General features: G+C 47.5%; 1 protein-coding gene across 4 annotated transcripts in view; it reads left to right on the plus strand.

Moving 5' to 3' along the window:
- The window catches only part of LOC144115377 (uncharacterized), a 106,484-nt gene that overhangs the window by 75,187 nt on the left and 12,332 nt on the right, over positions 1-18,965 (plus strand). For all 4 annotated transcript variants that reach the window (XR_013311387.1, XR_013311386.1, XM_077649741.1 and 1 more), the window contains 3 exons: positions 2,189-2,291; positions 2,535-2,608; positions 5,178-5,287. Coding sequence is in view for 2 of the 4 variants with exons in the window: in XM_077649741.1 (XP_077505867.1) it covers positions 2,189-2,291; positions 2,535-2,608; positions 5,178-5,287 (287 nt within the window). In the remaining 2 variants the exon portion in view is untranslated. The remainder of the gene's footprint in view (positions 1-2,188; positions 2,292-2,534; positions 2,609-5,177; positions 5,288-18,965) is intronic.

Raw genomic sequence — 18,965 nt, forward strand, 5'->3', positions numbered from 1 at the left:
CTGCGGGGAAGCCATCTTGGCGGAGTGCCTTTCTTGCCGGTATGGAGAAGGTAGGGCACTGTAGTGCCTACGCTGGCGCAGAGGACTGACATGTTCAAGTGTCTGCTTCATGCTCGTGTCACTTGCCACACGTTGCCTTCCACAGGCCAAAAGGCGTGTGTGCGCAAAGTGCATTCACTCGTTTACTCGGTGCTTTAAAATTCCGGTGCCGCATTTTAAATTCATTATTATCAACTCATTTAAACTCTCATTGTCAACTTATTTTCAACGCATTATCGTAGTGCACAGATGACCAGATAGTGCCGTCGCATGCATTGCCTGCTGTGTATGGAAAGGCACGTGGTGTGCTTGTTGGTGGCTTTGGTAATAGTTATGCAGCAGAAGGAGCAAGTTGGACTCAAGGGTACCCTGTAGGGCACCTTCAACGTGGTTGGAGGAGGATGAAAAGCAAAAATGAGAGGACACTTAAGCTGCGCCTTAAAGGTGCACTAAAGACAAATCTGAACTCGTCTTTCTACTGCGAGAAATCGATCTACATGTTCCCAGCATTCTTAGAAACTTCGAATAATTTTCCTGTACGGCCGGTTTCCATAATTTAAATCGTCCCGGCTCCTGTCTTTTTTTTTTTTTTAAACTCAACGCTGAAGGTAGGAGGAGTCAGCCAACGCGTGGAGTGTCTTTCAGCCAGCCCCGTGGCGGCTTGCTGCTCTGCCACAGGCGGAGTGATACGTAAATCAAAGAGTCCACGCGTATTTTTATTTCCGTGGGCGTAATTTGCAGCTGTGTTGTCTGCGACTGAAACTAGTTATTCACAGAAGCATTAAAAAAAACAAAAACAAAAAACGAAAGCGAAGCCGCCACGGGACTGCCTGGAAGGCACTCCACTCGTTGGCTGACTCCTCTTACCTTCAGTGTTGAGTTAAAAAAAAAAAAAAAGATGGGACCCGGGACGTTTAACTCGATTTAAATTAGGGAAATTGGCTGCACAGGACAATAATTTAAAGTTTCTAGGAATGCTCGGAATGTGTAGATCGAGTTCCTGTGGTAAAAAGACAAGTTCAGATTCCTCTTTAGTGCACCTTTAATGGTATGCGTGATAGTGTAGTGGGTTAATACCCATATATGTAGAATGTCACTTCTCTACTCTACATTCATAGATCCCTGGGAGTCTTCATATGCCTCCTGGCGCAGCAGTTAAGCGATATGCTCCTGCCCTGCATTGGCAGGTGCTCCTAGTGGTGTGCCTTGTGGAGCCCAGGTTGACATTCCCAAGCGACCAATCATTAGGTGCCAGCTGCCATGCCACCTGCCAAGTAGAGGTGGCCCACCTGCCTCCTAGGTTGCTCCCTGGGCACCACCTGCCAGAGTCATGCTTGTGATTTTTCGTTCACAACACCGACGCTGGTGCCGACACCTGATTTTCTGGACAATGAGGCATTTAACACTATTGCGTTAAATAACGAGCCACCGCGATGTCTCAGTAGTTATGGTGCTTGGCTGCTGACCCGAAAGACGCAGGTTCGATCCCGGCCGCTGTGGTCACATTTCGATGGAGGCGAAACGTTTTAGGCTCATGTACTGTGCAATATCAGTGCACATTAAAAAACCCAGGTGGTTGAAATTTCCGGAGCCCTTCACTATGGCATCCCTCATAGCCGTAGTCGCTTTGGGACATTAAGCCCCCCATAAGCCATAAGCAGAAAAGAAAAACTCATACCAATAGCAGCCGTTGTGGGACATAGTGAGAAAAAAAGAAAGATAATGGAAAAAGAAAACTAGACCAATGCCATTTTCACGTAGGATAATGTGAGCTTGTTTCATACTCTGTCTTATTGTATACTGCAATAAATGCTGTGTTAACAATTACCATCTATCTGAAAAAGACAATTTTGTTTACTTTTTTCATGTAACATATAAATGGACTCACCTAGCATGCTCACATATCTTTTTTTAGGGGCATTTCTGTTAAGTTGAACTTCTGGCAAGACAAGCAGATTCCAGTCCCTTCAAGTTCCTCTTAAAGGGAGTCTACTGTATTTCATAGGCATCAGGCTGACTGCATTGGTAGCACAAAACATGAGCATGAACCATATGGTTGTAACCTGCACTGCATTGTTTATGTGTGTGTGATGCGTGAATTGAAGTCTCAAGATACGTTCTTCTTTTCTTTTTCGGGTGATTGTTCCAGTGTCATTGACTTGCTGAACTTATTCGAACATCCATCTCAGAGGCTGAGACAGGAGGTCACTAGAGTCTTGAACTCCTTTGACCCAGCAAGTGAATACTGGCAGGTAGGTAACCTCATTTGCTCTGTATGCATGCAAAGAGCAACTGTAAGTACAACTTTACTGGTGAATAATAAATTGGATTTCCGATTCTGATAGGGGCTTCATAGGAGTTAAATTTATTGACACCTTGGTGACTAAAATTAAAACAGTTGCTGCATTTCAGCGTGCTTGAAGCAGTAAAAATGGCCTGAAAATCTCTCGAACAGTGCCTTAGGTTTTGAGTTGGAATATTTTTTTTTTCCTCAGTGTGTGTCCGACGACAGTGACACAGAGGATTTACAATCCCTGGAGGAAGATCTGGCCAGGCTGCATGCACAAAGGTGATTACTGCCTTCGATTTTCACTGAGGGCCTTCTCCCAGGCATGTAGTTCGCCTTGTGAATTTAGTGTTAGAAATCACAGCTTAACACAACCCCTATTTGTCTTTTAACTGATTTGATAACTAATGTGGACAGAAATGTTTAAGCAGATGAAAGTACATGTTCTGTGTTAAATGTGCCAAACGTTTTGTGTTATACAAAGCAGTGCATGACTGAGTGGTTTGGGCTTTGCATGCTTTGTGTTGCAAAACAGTGCCTTTGTAAGCTAGTTGTGAACATCCTAAAGAACTTGTGTTATTGAAATACTAGAATGATGTATGAAATTTAGCACTGTTACACATCTGAAAAAATGAACTGCCAGAAGTTGACGCATTTACATGTAATTTCATATCATTAACGCGTTGTGGCGTGAAATTTTTACCCACTTTGCGGCTGTTCCAGTTCGGAGCTGTTTTGCCAATTTTGTTTATGGAATGTTTATTTTTGATATCTTCTTATGTGCCGAAGTCTTCAGAGGATATTTGGACAGCGTGTGGTTTAACAGATGGTGCATCATGCATTGTGAGGAAAACGTGCACAATTCCGAGCATGGAAAAGCTTGTCGGGCTGTGCCCAACAGCATTCTGGAATGGCCATGTTACATTATTGGACCCAACTAGGGACTGTAAAAGCAGAAATGTCCCTTGATGCTGCTTACAGAGTCGATCACACTTGTCTAGAGCGCTCGGGCGGTGTGCTGCGGAGCAAATGAAGTGAAATCTTTTTGCAGCTGCTTTGCTAGCGGTAAGGCGCTGGTGCCTGTGCGGTTCACGTGTCTATTCTGCTGCTCTCCAGCGCAGCCATTATCAGTGAAAGTCAGTACCTGCTTTAGAATTCCGCTTCATTTCCCCCGGATGGCACCTGTCGGGCACTCTAGACAAGTGTGATCGCCTCTGTACAAAGGACCGTAACATGGCCTGACTAAGCCTTGTCTACCAGTCGTCGACGATATTTGCTATCGGCCGCGCAGCAGGGAGCCAAGGTCAGCTGTGCACCAGATGAGACGCTGATTTGGGCGTCGCTGGTATCTTTCGTTTTTCTTTTTAGGCTTTGTGCTGTTCCGGCACAAATGTGCTTTCCCCTCTGTTCCCTCTGCGTGGTCATGTGCCAAAAATGCGCAGTCATCACGAGCTGCTTGCTCTGTTGTGGCTTCACTGCTACAGCATCGCTCCTGTGAAGGAGGCCGCAGAAGGCCTTACTATTTTGTGGATTTTGTAGCAGTTCTCCTTTGATATTCATGACAGTGGGCAAACAGTACACCACAGCGTAGTTGCGATAAATCGGCATTGCCTCAGATGACCATTGCTTATCTTTTAATCAGTTCAACTTGCTGCTCTGCTAAACTGTTTTTGAAAGGTCTACTCTCCCTCCTGTAAACTATGTGGTCAACATGCCACTTTATGCGACATCATCTGGGCTTGCCCTCATGACTCCCCTTCTCGGGGTTTGCAGCTTTCGAATCCAGACCAGTGGGAGGCCGCATTGCTCAGTTCCGACTCATTCACACAGATCCGGGTTGTGACAAGAGCCCTAGAAGTTGCCGAACGCCACAGGCTCATGGCCACTTGATGGGGCCATAACCCCACACCATCTGCTACTTTTGTCGACGAAAGTAGTTAATCCTCCTCCTCCTCCTTGAAAGTTTTTTTGTAGCCATTCAACTGTCAGAGCTTCGAGTAATTTGGACCTTTTTTCCAGTCTTTTGAGGTCCCAATTAATGTGGTTTTACTCTCTTGGGAAACAAATGCATTATTGATCACTTTTTTTCAGCCATACAAACAGTCGGAGAATTGTGGTCGAGTGAAGACATCAATGCCTTTCACTGATATTTTATCTTGTGCTATAGCATTTAACCGCACTTGGATGATGAAAGAGATGTGATTTGCTATTTTTATGTATAGATGTCCATAATGCACAGCACTAGTCTTGGGTCATATTAAGGTGCATTTCTGATAATTGACGAAAATCTCTGATCCCTTGAAGTTTGAATTAATGAGTATAGTCTACTATAATCATTTTAGTCATGTTGGCTTGAGTATGCAGAACCATCAGCCTATGCAATCAGTTTAGCTAACATAGCCAAGCTAAGCTAAGCAGGTGGATACCCTGGATCACAATGGGTACCACTTAAAACTTGCCTTCCAATGTTATGAGGAGGAGGAGAGAGTTTTTATTGAAACAGGAGAGGTCTGCCTGGTTGTTGACCTGGCATGCTACTCCAGTTCCAATGTTATGAAATCGTCACAAATTATATTATACCTCAGGGAATAAAAGTGGCCTCATGTAAGGTGTTCTTCTCATGGAGCACCTCATGTAAGGTGTTCTTCTCATGGCATGAGCAGTGCATAGGGTCTGGAGAAACTGAACTTTCTGGAAGCAGATGTATTACAAGTGCAATCGTCTTTATTTTCTGCCACAGTAGAGCCTGTAGGTTATTTGAAGTGAGTTAATCTTTTCTGTGGGATTCTTTATGCTTGTATGTTTACTACATAAGTACAGGGTCATAATTAACATTGCTTGGCCCTTGCAGGAAAGAGCTGCTCCAAGAGTTGATGACTTCGAGTAATGATAAAATTATGGATGAGCTCTCCCGGATCGAAGCAAGCATAAGAAAAGTTGAGGTGCTAATGTCTCGAAAAGGTGAGGATGAAAAGGAGGTTATACATTAAAGCATCTTTGCATAGCCTTCTGGTTGGGCTCTGTCATTATATTGTCATCATTGTGAAAAGACAGGATGTGCTCAAACTCCCTCATTGATTTTTTTTTATTTGTAAATAGAAACATCTTGCTAATTATCCAGCAGCTCAAAAATTGCCACTTTTTTCTCAAGGCCTCACCAGAGTGCGGCCTTTTCGTCTTTTTCACTTGTGGTGCAGCAGGCTTGGCCAGTTTTCTCTGCCTCTCTGCCCATTTGTGACGCTGATAAAATCCTTCCAGCTTACTGTTGCTGTCTCTGCAGTGGTATACTAATTTCACTGGAAATGACACCATAGCAGTACATAGAAATGGGTGCAGTTTGGAGCAAAATTGTGTGCCTTTTGCCATACTTTGGGCAGCTATATTTGTTATCCAACATTTAGCAGGGTTTAGTTGTCATCCTTAGAAACTGTGTCAGGGGCACTAATATGTGTGTTCACTCGACAAACCAAATGAGTTTGTATTCTGGGGCTGTGCATCATGTGACTCCACCTGTCTGTACCAGTCACATTTTGTCCTCTTATCTGAAAGGGTAGGTTACTTTTTTCACCCATTTTTCCAGTGCTATATATTGCAGCATAGAAGTCTGTAGACCCCCCCCCCCTTCCCCTTTTCTTCCTCCTCGAGGCTGAATCACAGCATGCGCGCAGCGTAAAGCAAGAGACGCGTAATGATGCAGTCGAAAGGCCTGCAGTCCAAGGCAAATGGAGATCAAATGTGATGAAACAGCTCCCCATCCTGCCTTCCATACTTGCATGTGGCTGGTTGATTTGCGGAAAAGTGAACTGCCAGCAGCCCTGTAGTTTCGGATTCTGGTGTGAGGGGAGGTTACCGGAAGTTTGCTCTCGCGCTGTCTACGGCCCGTCAAAGAATGCAATCACCAGTGTGAGCAAGCTGGATAATTGGTGCACAATGTAAGTTTTTGTGATTTGCAGTGATTTGGTTAGAAAATTAGTTTTCTGTAATGTAGAATGTAAGAATTTGTGTTTATGGCTTGTACCCACAAAGTCATAGAGTGCTTTGCAAGACATTTTTGGCTTTTGTGTGGACATTTTAATGAATAGATATGACATTTAGCATGCACTTACTAAGAAGCATTGCTGCACTTTAGTCATATACATTGGACTCCTGATTATAAAACTTACATGTGCTGTGCTAATCTATCACACAGTTTGTGTTTTGTATAATGGGGGAAATACCATAAAATTGGCACATTTAGTATATGCACCCTTGCCACTGCACGTTAAGCATGGGCATTGATACCGTATTTACCCACATAATGAACCCACTTTTTTCGCAGAAAACATGACCTCAATTTTGGGGAAAGGTTCATTACACTGGGAAAGAAAACAGTTGACACATTTTTGTGAGAGTCGAAATTTCATATTGTACATCCACCCGCTCCCCCAACCCCCCACCCCCACCCACCCCCCATGCATCCATCATCAACAAATCACATGATCAGCAGTTCATGTCACAGGTGTTCAGAATCATTTGCTTCTAAATTTGTTTGCTCAATCACAGTGTGATCCGACGATTTTGCGATTGTTGATGGCGCCACGGCCAATCATAGCAAGATAAGCATGCTTATGTGAGGTACGCATTTTTTAGGCAAAGTAAAAAATCTCGCCAGGACGGTTGTGAGTGTGTAATGTGAATGTTTAAGCGTTACCTGGGGTGTGAGAGGGGTTAAGCATTTTCACTCCCAATCTCGGACTCGCCAGACCGCTTGGGGATCTGAAGGTCCTGCTTCCTTCATAGCAATTAAGTGTAGAGCATGTTTTATAACGTCTTCAGACTGCTATGCTCCGGTCTGGTGCTCAAGTTGCAAGATGCTTCAGCCAGCCTCTGGATACCATAAAGTCTGATCCTGTTGCCAGTTTTGCCACCAACACAATAATTTATATTAAAATGAAGTTATGGTTGATTCCCATGATGCCGGCAGCAGTTGAGCAAGTAGAAAAGCAGGCCATGTGAGAACTGCATATTACCAGCAGCTGCGGTTCACACGTATGGAATGCAGTTTCAAACAATCATCCAAACTGTCGTTACAGCAGGTAATGCGCCAGGTTGTGTCATTTTAGTGTTTGTTCATGTTCCTGCCTTCATATAGATGTCTAATAACTTGGGTAACATGAGATCTGTCAAGTTGTGTGTTGCACTGTTCATTTGTCTGCCATTCCTTGTGTTTGTTGTGTTCTAAGTATCAGTCAAGCATAGTTTTTGTACAATGGTTTAGGCTTGCATTTGCTTGAGCTTTTAAGGGACATTAGTCATAAAGGATAATACTGCGAGATTCTAGAACAGAATGCATTATACTCCTGTACAGTTATGCTCAGTGTGACCTGCAACAAAGCAACAATCAATATGCTTGGCAGCGGTGAGGCATGATGAGAAATTCATCATGGGACAAGTGCAAACACAAAGAGGCCTCTACTTTTGTTGTTAGCATGGGCATCTCAAAACCTTATCAATGCGCACATGGCCAGCAAAGAAAACTTGTATTTCTCCACATATCCCACATTTACTCGCGTAATTTGTGCCCTTTTTTTTCTAAAATTAAGTCGTCAAAAGGGGGTACGCAAATTACGCGGAGGTTTCGTGAACGCGTCCTAAAATACTCTATGAAAGTCATAATGCACAATGTATATGGTATATTGCCACATATAAATCAGCCCCTCAACTCGCAACACTGCTGGCCAAAAAAAATTCTACTCCAAATATAAGTCAAAGCATACTCTCCCCCACCCCAGACACAGGTTATATAGGTCCCCACATGATGGCATGACTGCGCGTGCACAACTCAAAAAGTAAACGCTGGAGGATACAGTCACAGAGCCAGCAATTAGAGGCAAATGGAGATACAAGCCCAATTAAAGTGCACCCTCGTATGCGCCCCGCCAAGTAGCGGCAAACAGAAAACCCAACGGTTCGGTAGTTTCGGATTCTGGCGCGATGCATACTTCGTAGGTTACCGGAAGTTTAGTTCCTGCAACTGTTTGTATGGGAAAGCGACCGCCGGCACGAGTGAGCCAGGTAAATGACACTATTGGTTTTTCTATACCAGAACCAATTTACAAACAAATTACCAGCTTTTTTTTTTATACTACTCACTCACCTTTTGCAGCCGCATGCGCTGATGCGACTGCACCGATCTCTCCCTCCTTGTGCACACCCGCATAGATGCTGTTGTGCTTGTGCAGCAGGGAGTGCAAAATGTACTAGTGAAGCTTTTCTTATATAAACCTGGGTAGTAAATTAGGGGCGCACAATTTATGTAAGTAAATACGGTATCGCTGGTCGTAATGAGTGTGATGATGCATATGAGGCTGCAGATCCCACCCATAACATTATGAGGACGCAGTTCTTACCTTGGGTTGTGTGCACCAGGTTACAGTTTGTGTGCCTCAACCATTCCCTAACATCCTGTTTATCCCTCCAATGCTTGTAAGTTAAAAGCCCTTATCGATGTAAAACCTTGGCCATACTACCTAACAACTGACACTTTTGCTCATCCTGCACCTGCTTGTTTTGGCTACTCTTCGTATACTACCTCGAGGTTCCCTAAAGTTGTGCATTTCTCATGTCCTGTGGCAGAAGAAAATGAGCACTGTGACTAAGGCCCCTAGTTTCCTGTGATTCTGCGAACAATCGCGGATTTAAGCATTCTCTGTGGAGTGGTGCTTTAGGAGCCACACTCTTTGTTTCTTGTGGTATTGTGTTTGTGGATGTCGGTAGGAATAATATACAGTAAAACATGTTTTATTCGAAGTCATTGGGACCGGGAAAAATATTGAATTAACCGACCACAGCAAAAAAAAGACCCAAGCAAAAAATTTTGTTGCGGACTGCACGAACTTTGCCGCATAAAGTTCAACTGTCCAGCTCGTAACCAATGCTGGCCAAAGAGAAAGTTGACTCCAAATACTATTAAGTCTACGTAACCCCCCCCCCCTCACACACACACACACGCGCGCACGCACGCTCTCTCCCCTTAATCCTGCCGCCGCATTTTCTTTTGTAGTTTCTCGACAGATGGCATCACGGCGCGCGCGCAACTCAAAGCAACAAACATGTAATGATGCAATCACAAGGACAGCAGGCTAATGAAGCCAGTGGAAATAAAAAAGCAAAAAGCGGCTTTCCAGCTTGCCTCAACACTAACATGTGGCCCGGCTGACTAGCGGCACACAGCTGATTTGCATAAAAATTTGTTTTTTTTTGCCGTGGAGTCCTATGTGTCCGGCCAGGAATGGACTCCGGCACGGGGCGCATACCACTTGGCACTTCACTTAACTAGAATAATGTAACTATTCTTATTTCATTTTACACTGTTTACTCTCTCATCATATGTTTAAATTAAAATTTTGTGTGCTAAGATTTACACTGTTTACTCTCTCATCATATGTTTAAATTAAAATTTTGTGTGCTAAGATTGATAATTGCAAAGTTTTCTTGAGTGTAGAATCCTAAAAGTTGGCTTTCAAGGTCAGTCTTGCTTTGCCTTGGGTAGTTGAGTGGTTGAAGGAGTTGATATATCTCCAATCATGACACCGTATTTATTCGAATCTAAGCCGATAGTTTTTTTCAAATAATCGTATTCCAAACTTTAGGGTCGGCTTAGATTCGAGGATTTTAAAAAACACGCCAGTTTTTCATTGAAACTGCTTAGTATGGTGCATAGCTAGCGCCATCTAGAAAAGTCGGTATCGCAGCCGCTACTAGCCGTGCCAGTAGCCAACCGTACATAAGCGAGGTCGCCATTTTGACCTGTGTCGTGTCGGCCGCACAGAGATAGAAGCATTTAGGAGGCGAAACTCTCCTCTCTCCCGCGACCGGGAAGAGTCAAAGGTGCTGCATGCTTCTTTCGGCCTCCGCCGGATGTCGCCCTCGTCAGGTTCCCGGCGACGACGGCCGCTCCCACCGCCGCTAGCATTTCCGCTCTTCCGCTGGAGAGCATTTGCGCGGTTATCATTTTCTTCGCAATAATCATGCTGCCCTGACCTACCATGCAGTAACACGTGGGTTTATAGTACGGGATGCAATCTACGTTCGAATGCCAACCGTTGAAGGGCCTGCGGCTCGGCGCTCTTCCACATAATGGTGGGGAGTGCCACGCGATGGCTACCCTCTTGCTTGACAGTCGTGAAGGGACAAATAGAGCACATGAATGATTTTAGCTTTGTGCACTTACCTTGAGGGATGTAGGGACCACGAGAGAGATGCGTTCTAAGAAGTTTGCTCTGAAGAAGTAAAAGATGAAGAGGTGAGCGTATGCTCCCGGAGACAGCATCGGTCATAATTAAGGCAACACGTACACCCATAGCCTGCTGATTAATGTGTCCTGTTCAGCCCGATTAAATCAATAAAAAAAAATTCAGCACCTGGCTGTTCTCAAATCCCATTTTAAGGTGCAAGTAGTCCATCATTACACTTTATAACTTCTTATGGCTTCATGCCAATTTCTTTGATTTGTTGCTTTCAATTCAGCAAATTGTGAAATCTACACACAAGGTAGGACAAATGAACAATATACGAAGGCATCGCATTTATTCACATTGCCTCCGAGGGGGACACACCACATGAAATGTTTGTGAAAAGCATTGCATTGTATACAAATGTATTTACATATGTACATTGAGGGCGTCAGCTAATACTGTGACAATCATTTCTATCAAAGTTTTGTTCCTATGCCGCTTTCCATAAGTCTTCCACAAATAGTTAAGACTGCAGTCGCCGTTTCTATGCTGCGCTTTGGTGGTGCGCAGACGCCTGTTGCTGGGAGCTTCTTGAATTTATTGTGTAGCACAACTCACACAAAATGCTTGATGTTTCACACGGTCTCGGTCCTTACAAATTCATGACATTTTCTTTTCTTTTGTTGTTTTCTCAGTGTCCAGTGTTTCCCCATTGCAACGTTGCCTCATACACATTGCGACGTAATAGTGCAGAGTCTTCGCAGTAGCGTCATTTTTATGTTCATGGCAAGGGAACGCTGCATGAAAGGTGTCCAGAACATGGTCGATGGTGCGCCAAAGCACATCGCAGTCATCCATATTCTTCGAAAAAAGTCTTCTGCGCAGCAAAGAAGGTTAAACAGTTTGGTGTTAGGGTGCACGAGTCTTCTTTCAATGTTGGCACTGCAACAGAAAGAAACGCTCTACATTTTGAGCAGGAAAACATTTTTGTTAGTTTCCTAGTCAGGAACCCTGTCACTTAATATAAAACTGCGTTCACGACGTCCGCATCGTTGTTGTCGCTGCGAAACACCTCATAGCACTCCCATCTTTCGGTTTCAGTGATGCCGTCCAACTTCTCTTATAGCTCATCAAGTGGTGATCGTTCCGAATCGTTCTTAAAAATTTCCCGAAAGCAGAAAGATTCAGTACCGGTCCTTCTTCTCAGGCTTCGCAGTTCCCGAACTTAGGTGGCTTCAGCAAGCTATACAAGCTTAGCATCCGGTACAGTTGAAAAAATGTAGGCATATCAGGATGGTCGTTCTCACCTGCAGCTTGACGAGTTTTCCCGAAGAATCGTTTGAGTGGATCTTGATATAACTTCGCCGTGAGGACGTATCTGAACCTGCATTCACTGAGCAAATATTGTGCCAGGTCTAATGTTGTCAACATCGTAACTCGCAGGCCTTCAGCAGTTGACTGGGGGAGGAACATATCTTTTGTTATCAGTCCACTTCGGAGGTCACTTTCCCGCGCGTTCAGCCATTGCAGGCTTTCCGTAATAGAGAGGTTGCGATTTCCATTGCGCACTCCTTCACCTGGATGACGCCTATTTATGGCATCAAGCAAGTCGTTCATTCTCTCTGTGAAGGCGATGGTTCCAGCACAGCTTTAACGGCATTCAGCACTTTCAATTTGCTGTAATATTCGATTGCTAATTCCATAGATTGGCTGAAGACTTGCGTTGCAAGTGTTACACGCATCAAATTCATGTGTGATGGGTATATATGATGGTTTATTATCTTAGGGCACACCTTGAGACCACCAGCGTTTTTGCTTTCTTCCTTGTATATTGCCGTGTAATAAGTCCAGTATACCCACTCTCCATTAACTTTCAAGAGTCGCTGCTTCAGCAGCCAGCTTCTGACCCACTTGAAAATGTGCAGTACGTCAGAAAACACGTAGACTTTCCTCTGCTCATTTAAGGGATGCTCAAAGAAATGCTTAGGAGCCTCAAGTTTTCCGTCTAAGCCTAGCTGGGTCCACGTTTTCCTACTGGTGCTCGCTACGTCACAATACCATCGACAATGGCACCAGCCTCTTGGATAACCAGCTGGGTCAGAACTGTGCCTTTCGTGGCTCTTTTTGAGGCAAACACGCCCACTGGCTGCGCATAGTTTTTCCCAAACGGGCAAAACATGAAAACAAGTCCATGATTCGCCAGCGCAGAGCTCTCTCTACAGCCTTCTCCGTGATCACCGAGGCCAGTGTACGTCAGCGTTGTGGAATTGACACATTTTCTTTCTTTGGCCTGTATTTCATCAAAGAGGAGCATTCCATGTCTCTGAAATTCTGATTTTACTTCCATTTTTTTCTTGAGTGCCTCAAAAAAATTAGTATCGAACCTGCACTTCATTCCTACCATAGCAATGTATTTTCTTATGGTTCTAACGCAGGGCAAAGGCAGTATGTTGTTCTCCTGAAGAAATCTGTAGCCCGACGGAGTACGGATATGTAGAAGAAGGCACAGTAGTAGCCAGTTGTCACTTTAGCGCCTACTATGTTTTGACGCGGCCTTTGCAGCTTCTGCGTACTCCGTCAGGAGCATGCGATGCTTTTCAGGAAGGTTCGCCTTCTGTGCCAGGTCTCCAATTTCATTTTCGGTTAGTGTTTTGACGTGCCCTTTGCACTTAAGTAGTTCAGTCTCGAGCGCTTCCTTCCTTTTTTGCAGCCTCATCTTCGAGCGGTAGCAGGCAGTGCGTTGTTTACGTAGTGTCTCTAATTTTTCTTTTTTCAACGGACTCAGCAGAAGTCTTACGCGTGACTGTTGCACTCATCTTTCTTTTCGCCCCTTGTGGACTCGTAGCGTGTTTCATAACGTATGGCATGATGAACACTGAACTTCTGCATCACTGAGAAGGAGGGGGCACCTATTGTGCCTCCAGAATCCAGTCTTGTCTACAAAGGCCCATTCCAGTAGAATTCCAGGAAAATTTTGCTTCGCGGGGTCACCTCGACATACCCGCTTTTGGTTAAATGTTTCCACCATGCTTGAGATGTCTAGTGCACCCACGCCACCAACATTCTCCATTTTGGCATCAACTGGGATAACAGTGCAGCTCACTTCGCGCTCAAGGACACAGTGGCTCACCTTCATGCCTGCTGGGCACGCAACTAGTTCAAGACTTTTGTTCATGAAGTCTGGTGTTGTTGGCATCTTCTTCAGTTGGACAAAACAAACACTTTCAATTCCCTCCATGCTGATATCATGGCGATACCACACTGGGCCAGGCAATGTAATTTGCATATTTTTCAGAAGTTTGCTCACCGACCATGTCACCGTTGATGAACTGCATATTTGTGCTTCTGTCTCAGATTTCACGTCCGTGAGAGCTGGAACTAAAGCGTTGCATGCTTGACCTGGAATTATGGTACTTCGGGCGTTTAGTTGACTTGCTTGATTGGCACTCACATTTGCAGAAGATTCAGGATTTGCATGCCAAGAGAGTGGAATTGTCGCATGCTCGGAAGAACCGCTCATGAAAGACGATACCTGATGCTCTGTCTCTGAATCGTCAAAGTTGAAAGCATTGGCAATATCCCAGGGCTGATCATCCAACACTTCCTTTTTCGCCCGCTTTGTTCTCTCCTCGGGACTCGGTATCTTGGCGGGATTTCGGTGGCTTCCATTTTTCTTTGCAGACGACAGGTAGGGAGGACATCCAGGAAAAATGCATGGAACCGCTTCAGAATCTAGTACCGGTTTCTTTGGCTGGTCTAGGATGACTACACCTCCAAGCTCTGCGTAATGCTTGCTACGCTTGATCATATCACTTGTGAAGTGCTTCTCGCAGACGTAGTCAGCTCCCGATCCTTTCTTGGAATCGCCCTAGCCCATGTTTCCAATCGCTGCTGGTCACTGGGAGCCTTGAAGGAGATCACGCTTTCTTTGCAGGACTTGTATCCGCTATTGCAATTCGGAACAAAGCACTCACGTCCCATCGTATGCTATAGCAAGGCAGTAAGAAGTATCTGGTCCACGGAGATTAACCAGGTCTCGAGCGCGAGCACTCTACCGCGCCGGCCACACAGCTTCTGGAGACTAGAGAATGGTACCGCACCTACTGTTTCGAGGGTGTTACGTGTTACAGAGTATTGCTTTCTTTCTTTTTTTTTTGGGGGGGGGGGGGGGGTGGGGGGTTCTTGTCTTCCAGCTGTGCGTGTCCGACGCTGCTAAGAGATTTGTCGAAGCTCCTCTGCAGGGAGGGGAGGGCGTTTTACAACCATCACTGCGCACAGGCAGGGCTGTCTTTCTCGCTGTTCTCAATGCATTCTGAGCGGGGGACCCATTTTGAACTGAATGCCCAAATTAAAGAGCCTGACTTCTCAGGCTTGACTATAGCTACCATGAACCTCTCCACGACAAGATGAAAGAGGCTGCGCTGCTACACGAAGCCATATTGGTGCGTCCAGAGCCCAATTAGCGGCGATAGCGTTGCGGCGCTCTTGCAGCTAAAGGGGCAGGGGAGATAAGGAACCAGCTGGGCTTGTCCCTCGTGGGATTCGACGCACCTTGCAGGGAAAGTACAGCGTTTGGAAACTTGCTTCAATGTCCCTCTGGCCGCAAGGGATGAATAGGGAATGGTACAATGTTTATGAAAAAAAAAAGTGTGATCCTGTCCGTGGGCTGGCAAACATAGCCAAAACTAGAAAAGAAACACGACGTCTATGCCCTTAGCCGCCGTTCTCCCTGCAGACCGGCTTTAATGGTAACATTCTTGATACCCCATCAGCGGCCCCAGACCACAAAAGGGGGGGAGGGGGGGGGGTTTCCTGTAACACCCCGCAAAAGTATTCTCGCGCTGCTTTCTTTTGCCCCGCCGTCCCGAAACCACGCCATGCACCGCTGTGGGGTTGACTTGGGGAGATATATACACGTTCTTCCCACTCAATCGTGGCTGAAACGGTTCCAAGCCATCCGGACCCCACCCCGTGATTGCGTACGCTACCGAGCGCGCGCCAACCACGGCGGGCCTTGCTCTGAGGGAACAAAGGAACGACACATTGGCTGACACAAACAGGCATTTATTGCTACAGCAACAATAACGCCAGCTGGAAACAAGGTACACTAATGAATCGAGGTCGTCTGACTCACCAGCAAGGTTCCGAGCGAATGTTTGCCCGCGCTAGGGCAAGGGATATATACTCCGAAGGCCGGATATGCGGCAGGGGGTCTCCCCGTTGCTTCCTCGCCCCGCCGGCGAAGAGCGGGGCCGCGAGCGACACGTTGGCTCGCGCCAACGATCCCAGCCGAAGAGCCCCATCTCCCACGCGCGGGCCTCAGCAGTCTCTCGCGCAGCGACGCTGGCGCCCTCTCTTGCCAGTTAATGCAACTGACAAGGGAATGCGTTCATCCTCGGGGTGAGACTGCTGCTGCACATTGCCTCGCGGGAAAGCAAACACAGGGGGCTGCAGGGCAGGTCCCCACATCCCCCCAACCTTAAATAGACCCACGCGCCTGAAAGTACATGCTATGGAGGAGTCTCCTGGTCTTCATGTCCTTGAGGCGTGTCTTGCAGCGGAGGTCACGCCGACAGTGTCCACGCAGTCTTCCGCGGTGTTCCGAAGGCGGCATGAAGGTCTCCGCTGGGACGACTCGCATGGCCGGCGGACTACCGTGTCCGCAGGCCCGCGAATCGAAGGCCGGTGGAAAAAACCGCAGGCCAGGATTCTGCAGTAGTCGCCAGGGCAGCAGCAGCCGGAAGTGACTGCTGACTGGTCTCGCCGCAGCTGCCCCGGATGGATGCAGCGAACAGGATACAGGCCGCTCCGTCGCAGCAGGTGGCAGCGAGATGGTGTGCACCGGACAGCAAGCCTGAGTGGCTCCACCGGATCTGCAAAATTGCCGAAAGGCTTTCGGCGAGCCTTTAACGTAGGTCACGGGAGGGGAAACGGCATCCGCAAGGGCCTCGTGGCACAATGCCTAACTCGCTAGCAAAGTGTGTCGGCGGCTGTGCAAACGCAAAGTTCGAGTGAACAAAGCCCTTTCTTGAGTTGAACGAGACTGCTCAGTTCATGCGAGGTTACAAAAAAAAACGGGCGGGCAGCAAAGTGCGCCCCCTCTCAACAACCCGGTCCGGTGGTCGTTTCTCTTGTGACGTGGTGCAGGCAGCTCCGAAAAGCCTCAGGCCTAACTACCACTCCGACAACGACCGTGAACACAACGAAGACCCGGAACGGGTTACGTGTGCGCAGCCACGAGGAGACATCAGGTTTGTGGGGTGTTCCTACCCCGCTAATTGCACAAAGCAGCTTCTGAGCGGTCGGCGCCCACCATATCGGATGGTGTCGGAGCGCCCGGTGCCGAGCTGCAATACCAGCGAGCTCGTAACGGCTCCCGTGGCCCCAGCTCTCGGAGCCGCTACTCCCAGAATCGAAAAAGAGACAGTAGAGAAAATATATACAGAAACTCGGACCACCCACGCGGCTTCCATACTCACTCGCTTCGGGCTTGGCAACTCCGGAGCTAGGCCTCCCGCTCCCTCGATGCGGACCAAGTGATTCTCATGAAACTCCAGGGAAATTTTAATTAAAAATGTGCTGAGCATGTCGAAAAGTTCGAACATGCTGCAGCGCAATACACCTCGCACTCAAGAAGGCATGCCGCAGGTCCTAGCGATCACAATTCACTCTATGCCTAACACTTGTCAAGTCCGGACAAAGAGCATTCCTCGAAAGGAACCGACAGTCGTCCAATGTTCCAAGAGCGGGCCCCACGTTTGTCTGCCAGATGTGGGGTTGACTTGGGGAGATATATACAAGTTCTTCCCACTCAATCGCGGCTGACACGGTTCAAAGCCGCGTGGACCCCACCCCGTGATCGCGTACGCTACCGAGCGCACGCCAGCCACGGCGGGCCTTGCTCGGAGGGAACAAAGGAACGACACATTGGCTTACACAAACAGGCATTTATTGCTGCAGCAACAATAACGCCAGCTAGCAACAAGGTACACTATTGAATCAATGTTGTCCCACTCACCAGCAAGGTTCCGAGCAAATGTTCGTCCATGCTAGGGCAAGGGATATATTCTCCGAAGGCCGGACGGGATGATATACTGGAGCGGGTCTCCCCGTTGCTTCCTCGCCCCGCCGGCGAAGAGCGGTGCCACAAGCGACACGTCTGCTCGCGCCAACAATCCCAGCCGAAGAGCCCCACCTCCCGCACACGGGCTTCAGCAGCCTCCCGCGCCGCAACGCTGGCGCTCTCTCTTGCCAGTTAATGCAACTGACAAGGGAATGCGTTCATCCTCGGGATGAGACTGCTGCTGCACGTTGCCTCGTGGAAAAGCAAACACAGGGGGCTGCAGGGCAGGTCCCCACACCGCGCACCGCAGTGCCTCGCGCTGCCCAGGCGGGCACCACGCAAGAGAACCATCTACCGCGCGCCACGAAAGCCGACCTCCCTCCCTCTCCTCCACTGTGACGCTTTCTGGTTGCCCGCCTGGGCCGCAGGGTATGGAGTTGCGCCTCCTAAAAGCCTTCTATCTGCGTGGTCGGCCGTATCGGTGTACGGCGTGCTGTTGTCGCGATGGCACCAAGCAGGAGATGTCACTACAGTGCCGCTTTCAAGCGAAAAGTTGTGATAGCCGCAGAGGCATCGTCGAACCTTCAAGCCGGGCGGGACTTCGGTCTTGACGAAAAAAACAGCCGTCGTTGGAGGGGACAACAACAGCAGCTTTTTGCATGCGCCGCAATGAGGATGGCATTTAGCGGACCAAAGAAAGGCCGTCGCCACAAAGAGGAGGTAGTTTTGGCTGACTTTGTTCGGATGCAGAGAGCAGCTGCCCTTCCAGTGACAACAGAAGTGCTCCAAGCGAAAGCTAGGGAACTTTCAAGGGAGCGAGGCCAAGCACCAAAGGAGTTCAAAGCCCGCCGGGGCTTGCTTCAGCAATTCATGAAGCGCTTCGGCTTCAGCCTCTGACTTCGCACTTCAATCACCCAAAAGCTGCCAAGCGATTTCGAAGAAAAGCTGGCAGCCTTTCAGCGCTACGTGCTGCAAAAGAGAAGCGGCAGGCTACAGCCTTGGGCAAATCGGCAGCACCGAACAGACGGCTCTGTATTTTGATATGCCAGTGGCGTGCACCGTGAATGAAAAGGGTGCCAAGGAGATGAAAGTGTGCTCTGCAGCCTACGAGAAGCAGCGCACAACTGTGATGCTGTGCTGCACAGCTGACGGACTCCCTCCTTATGTGATATTTAAAAGGAAGACACTGCCTGCTCGAGAAAGTTTCCCAAGAAATGTCATTTTGCGGCCAAATGAGAACGGGTGGATGACGGGTGCGATGGTGGAAGAGTGGGTTAAGATTGTGTGGCGACGGCGTCCAGGAGCCCTTTTGACAAAGAACTCGCTCCTTGTTGTCGACTCTTAAGTGTGGGCTCCATGT

This window comes from Amblyomma americanum, chromosome 1 (assembly GCF_052857255.1).
Source record: "Amblyomma americanum isolate KBUSLIRL-KWMA chromosome 1, ASM5285725v1, whole genome shotgun sequence".
NCBI classification, from domain to species: domain Eukaryota; kingdom Metazoa; phylum Arthropoda; class Arachnida; order Ixodida; family Ixodidae; genus Amblyomma; species Amblyomma americanum.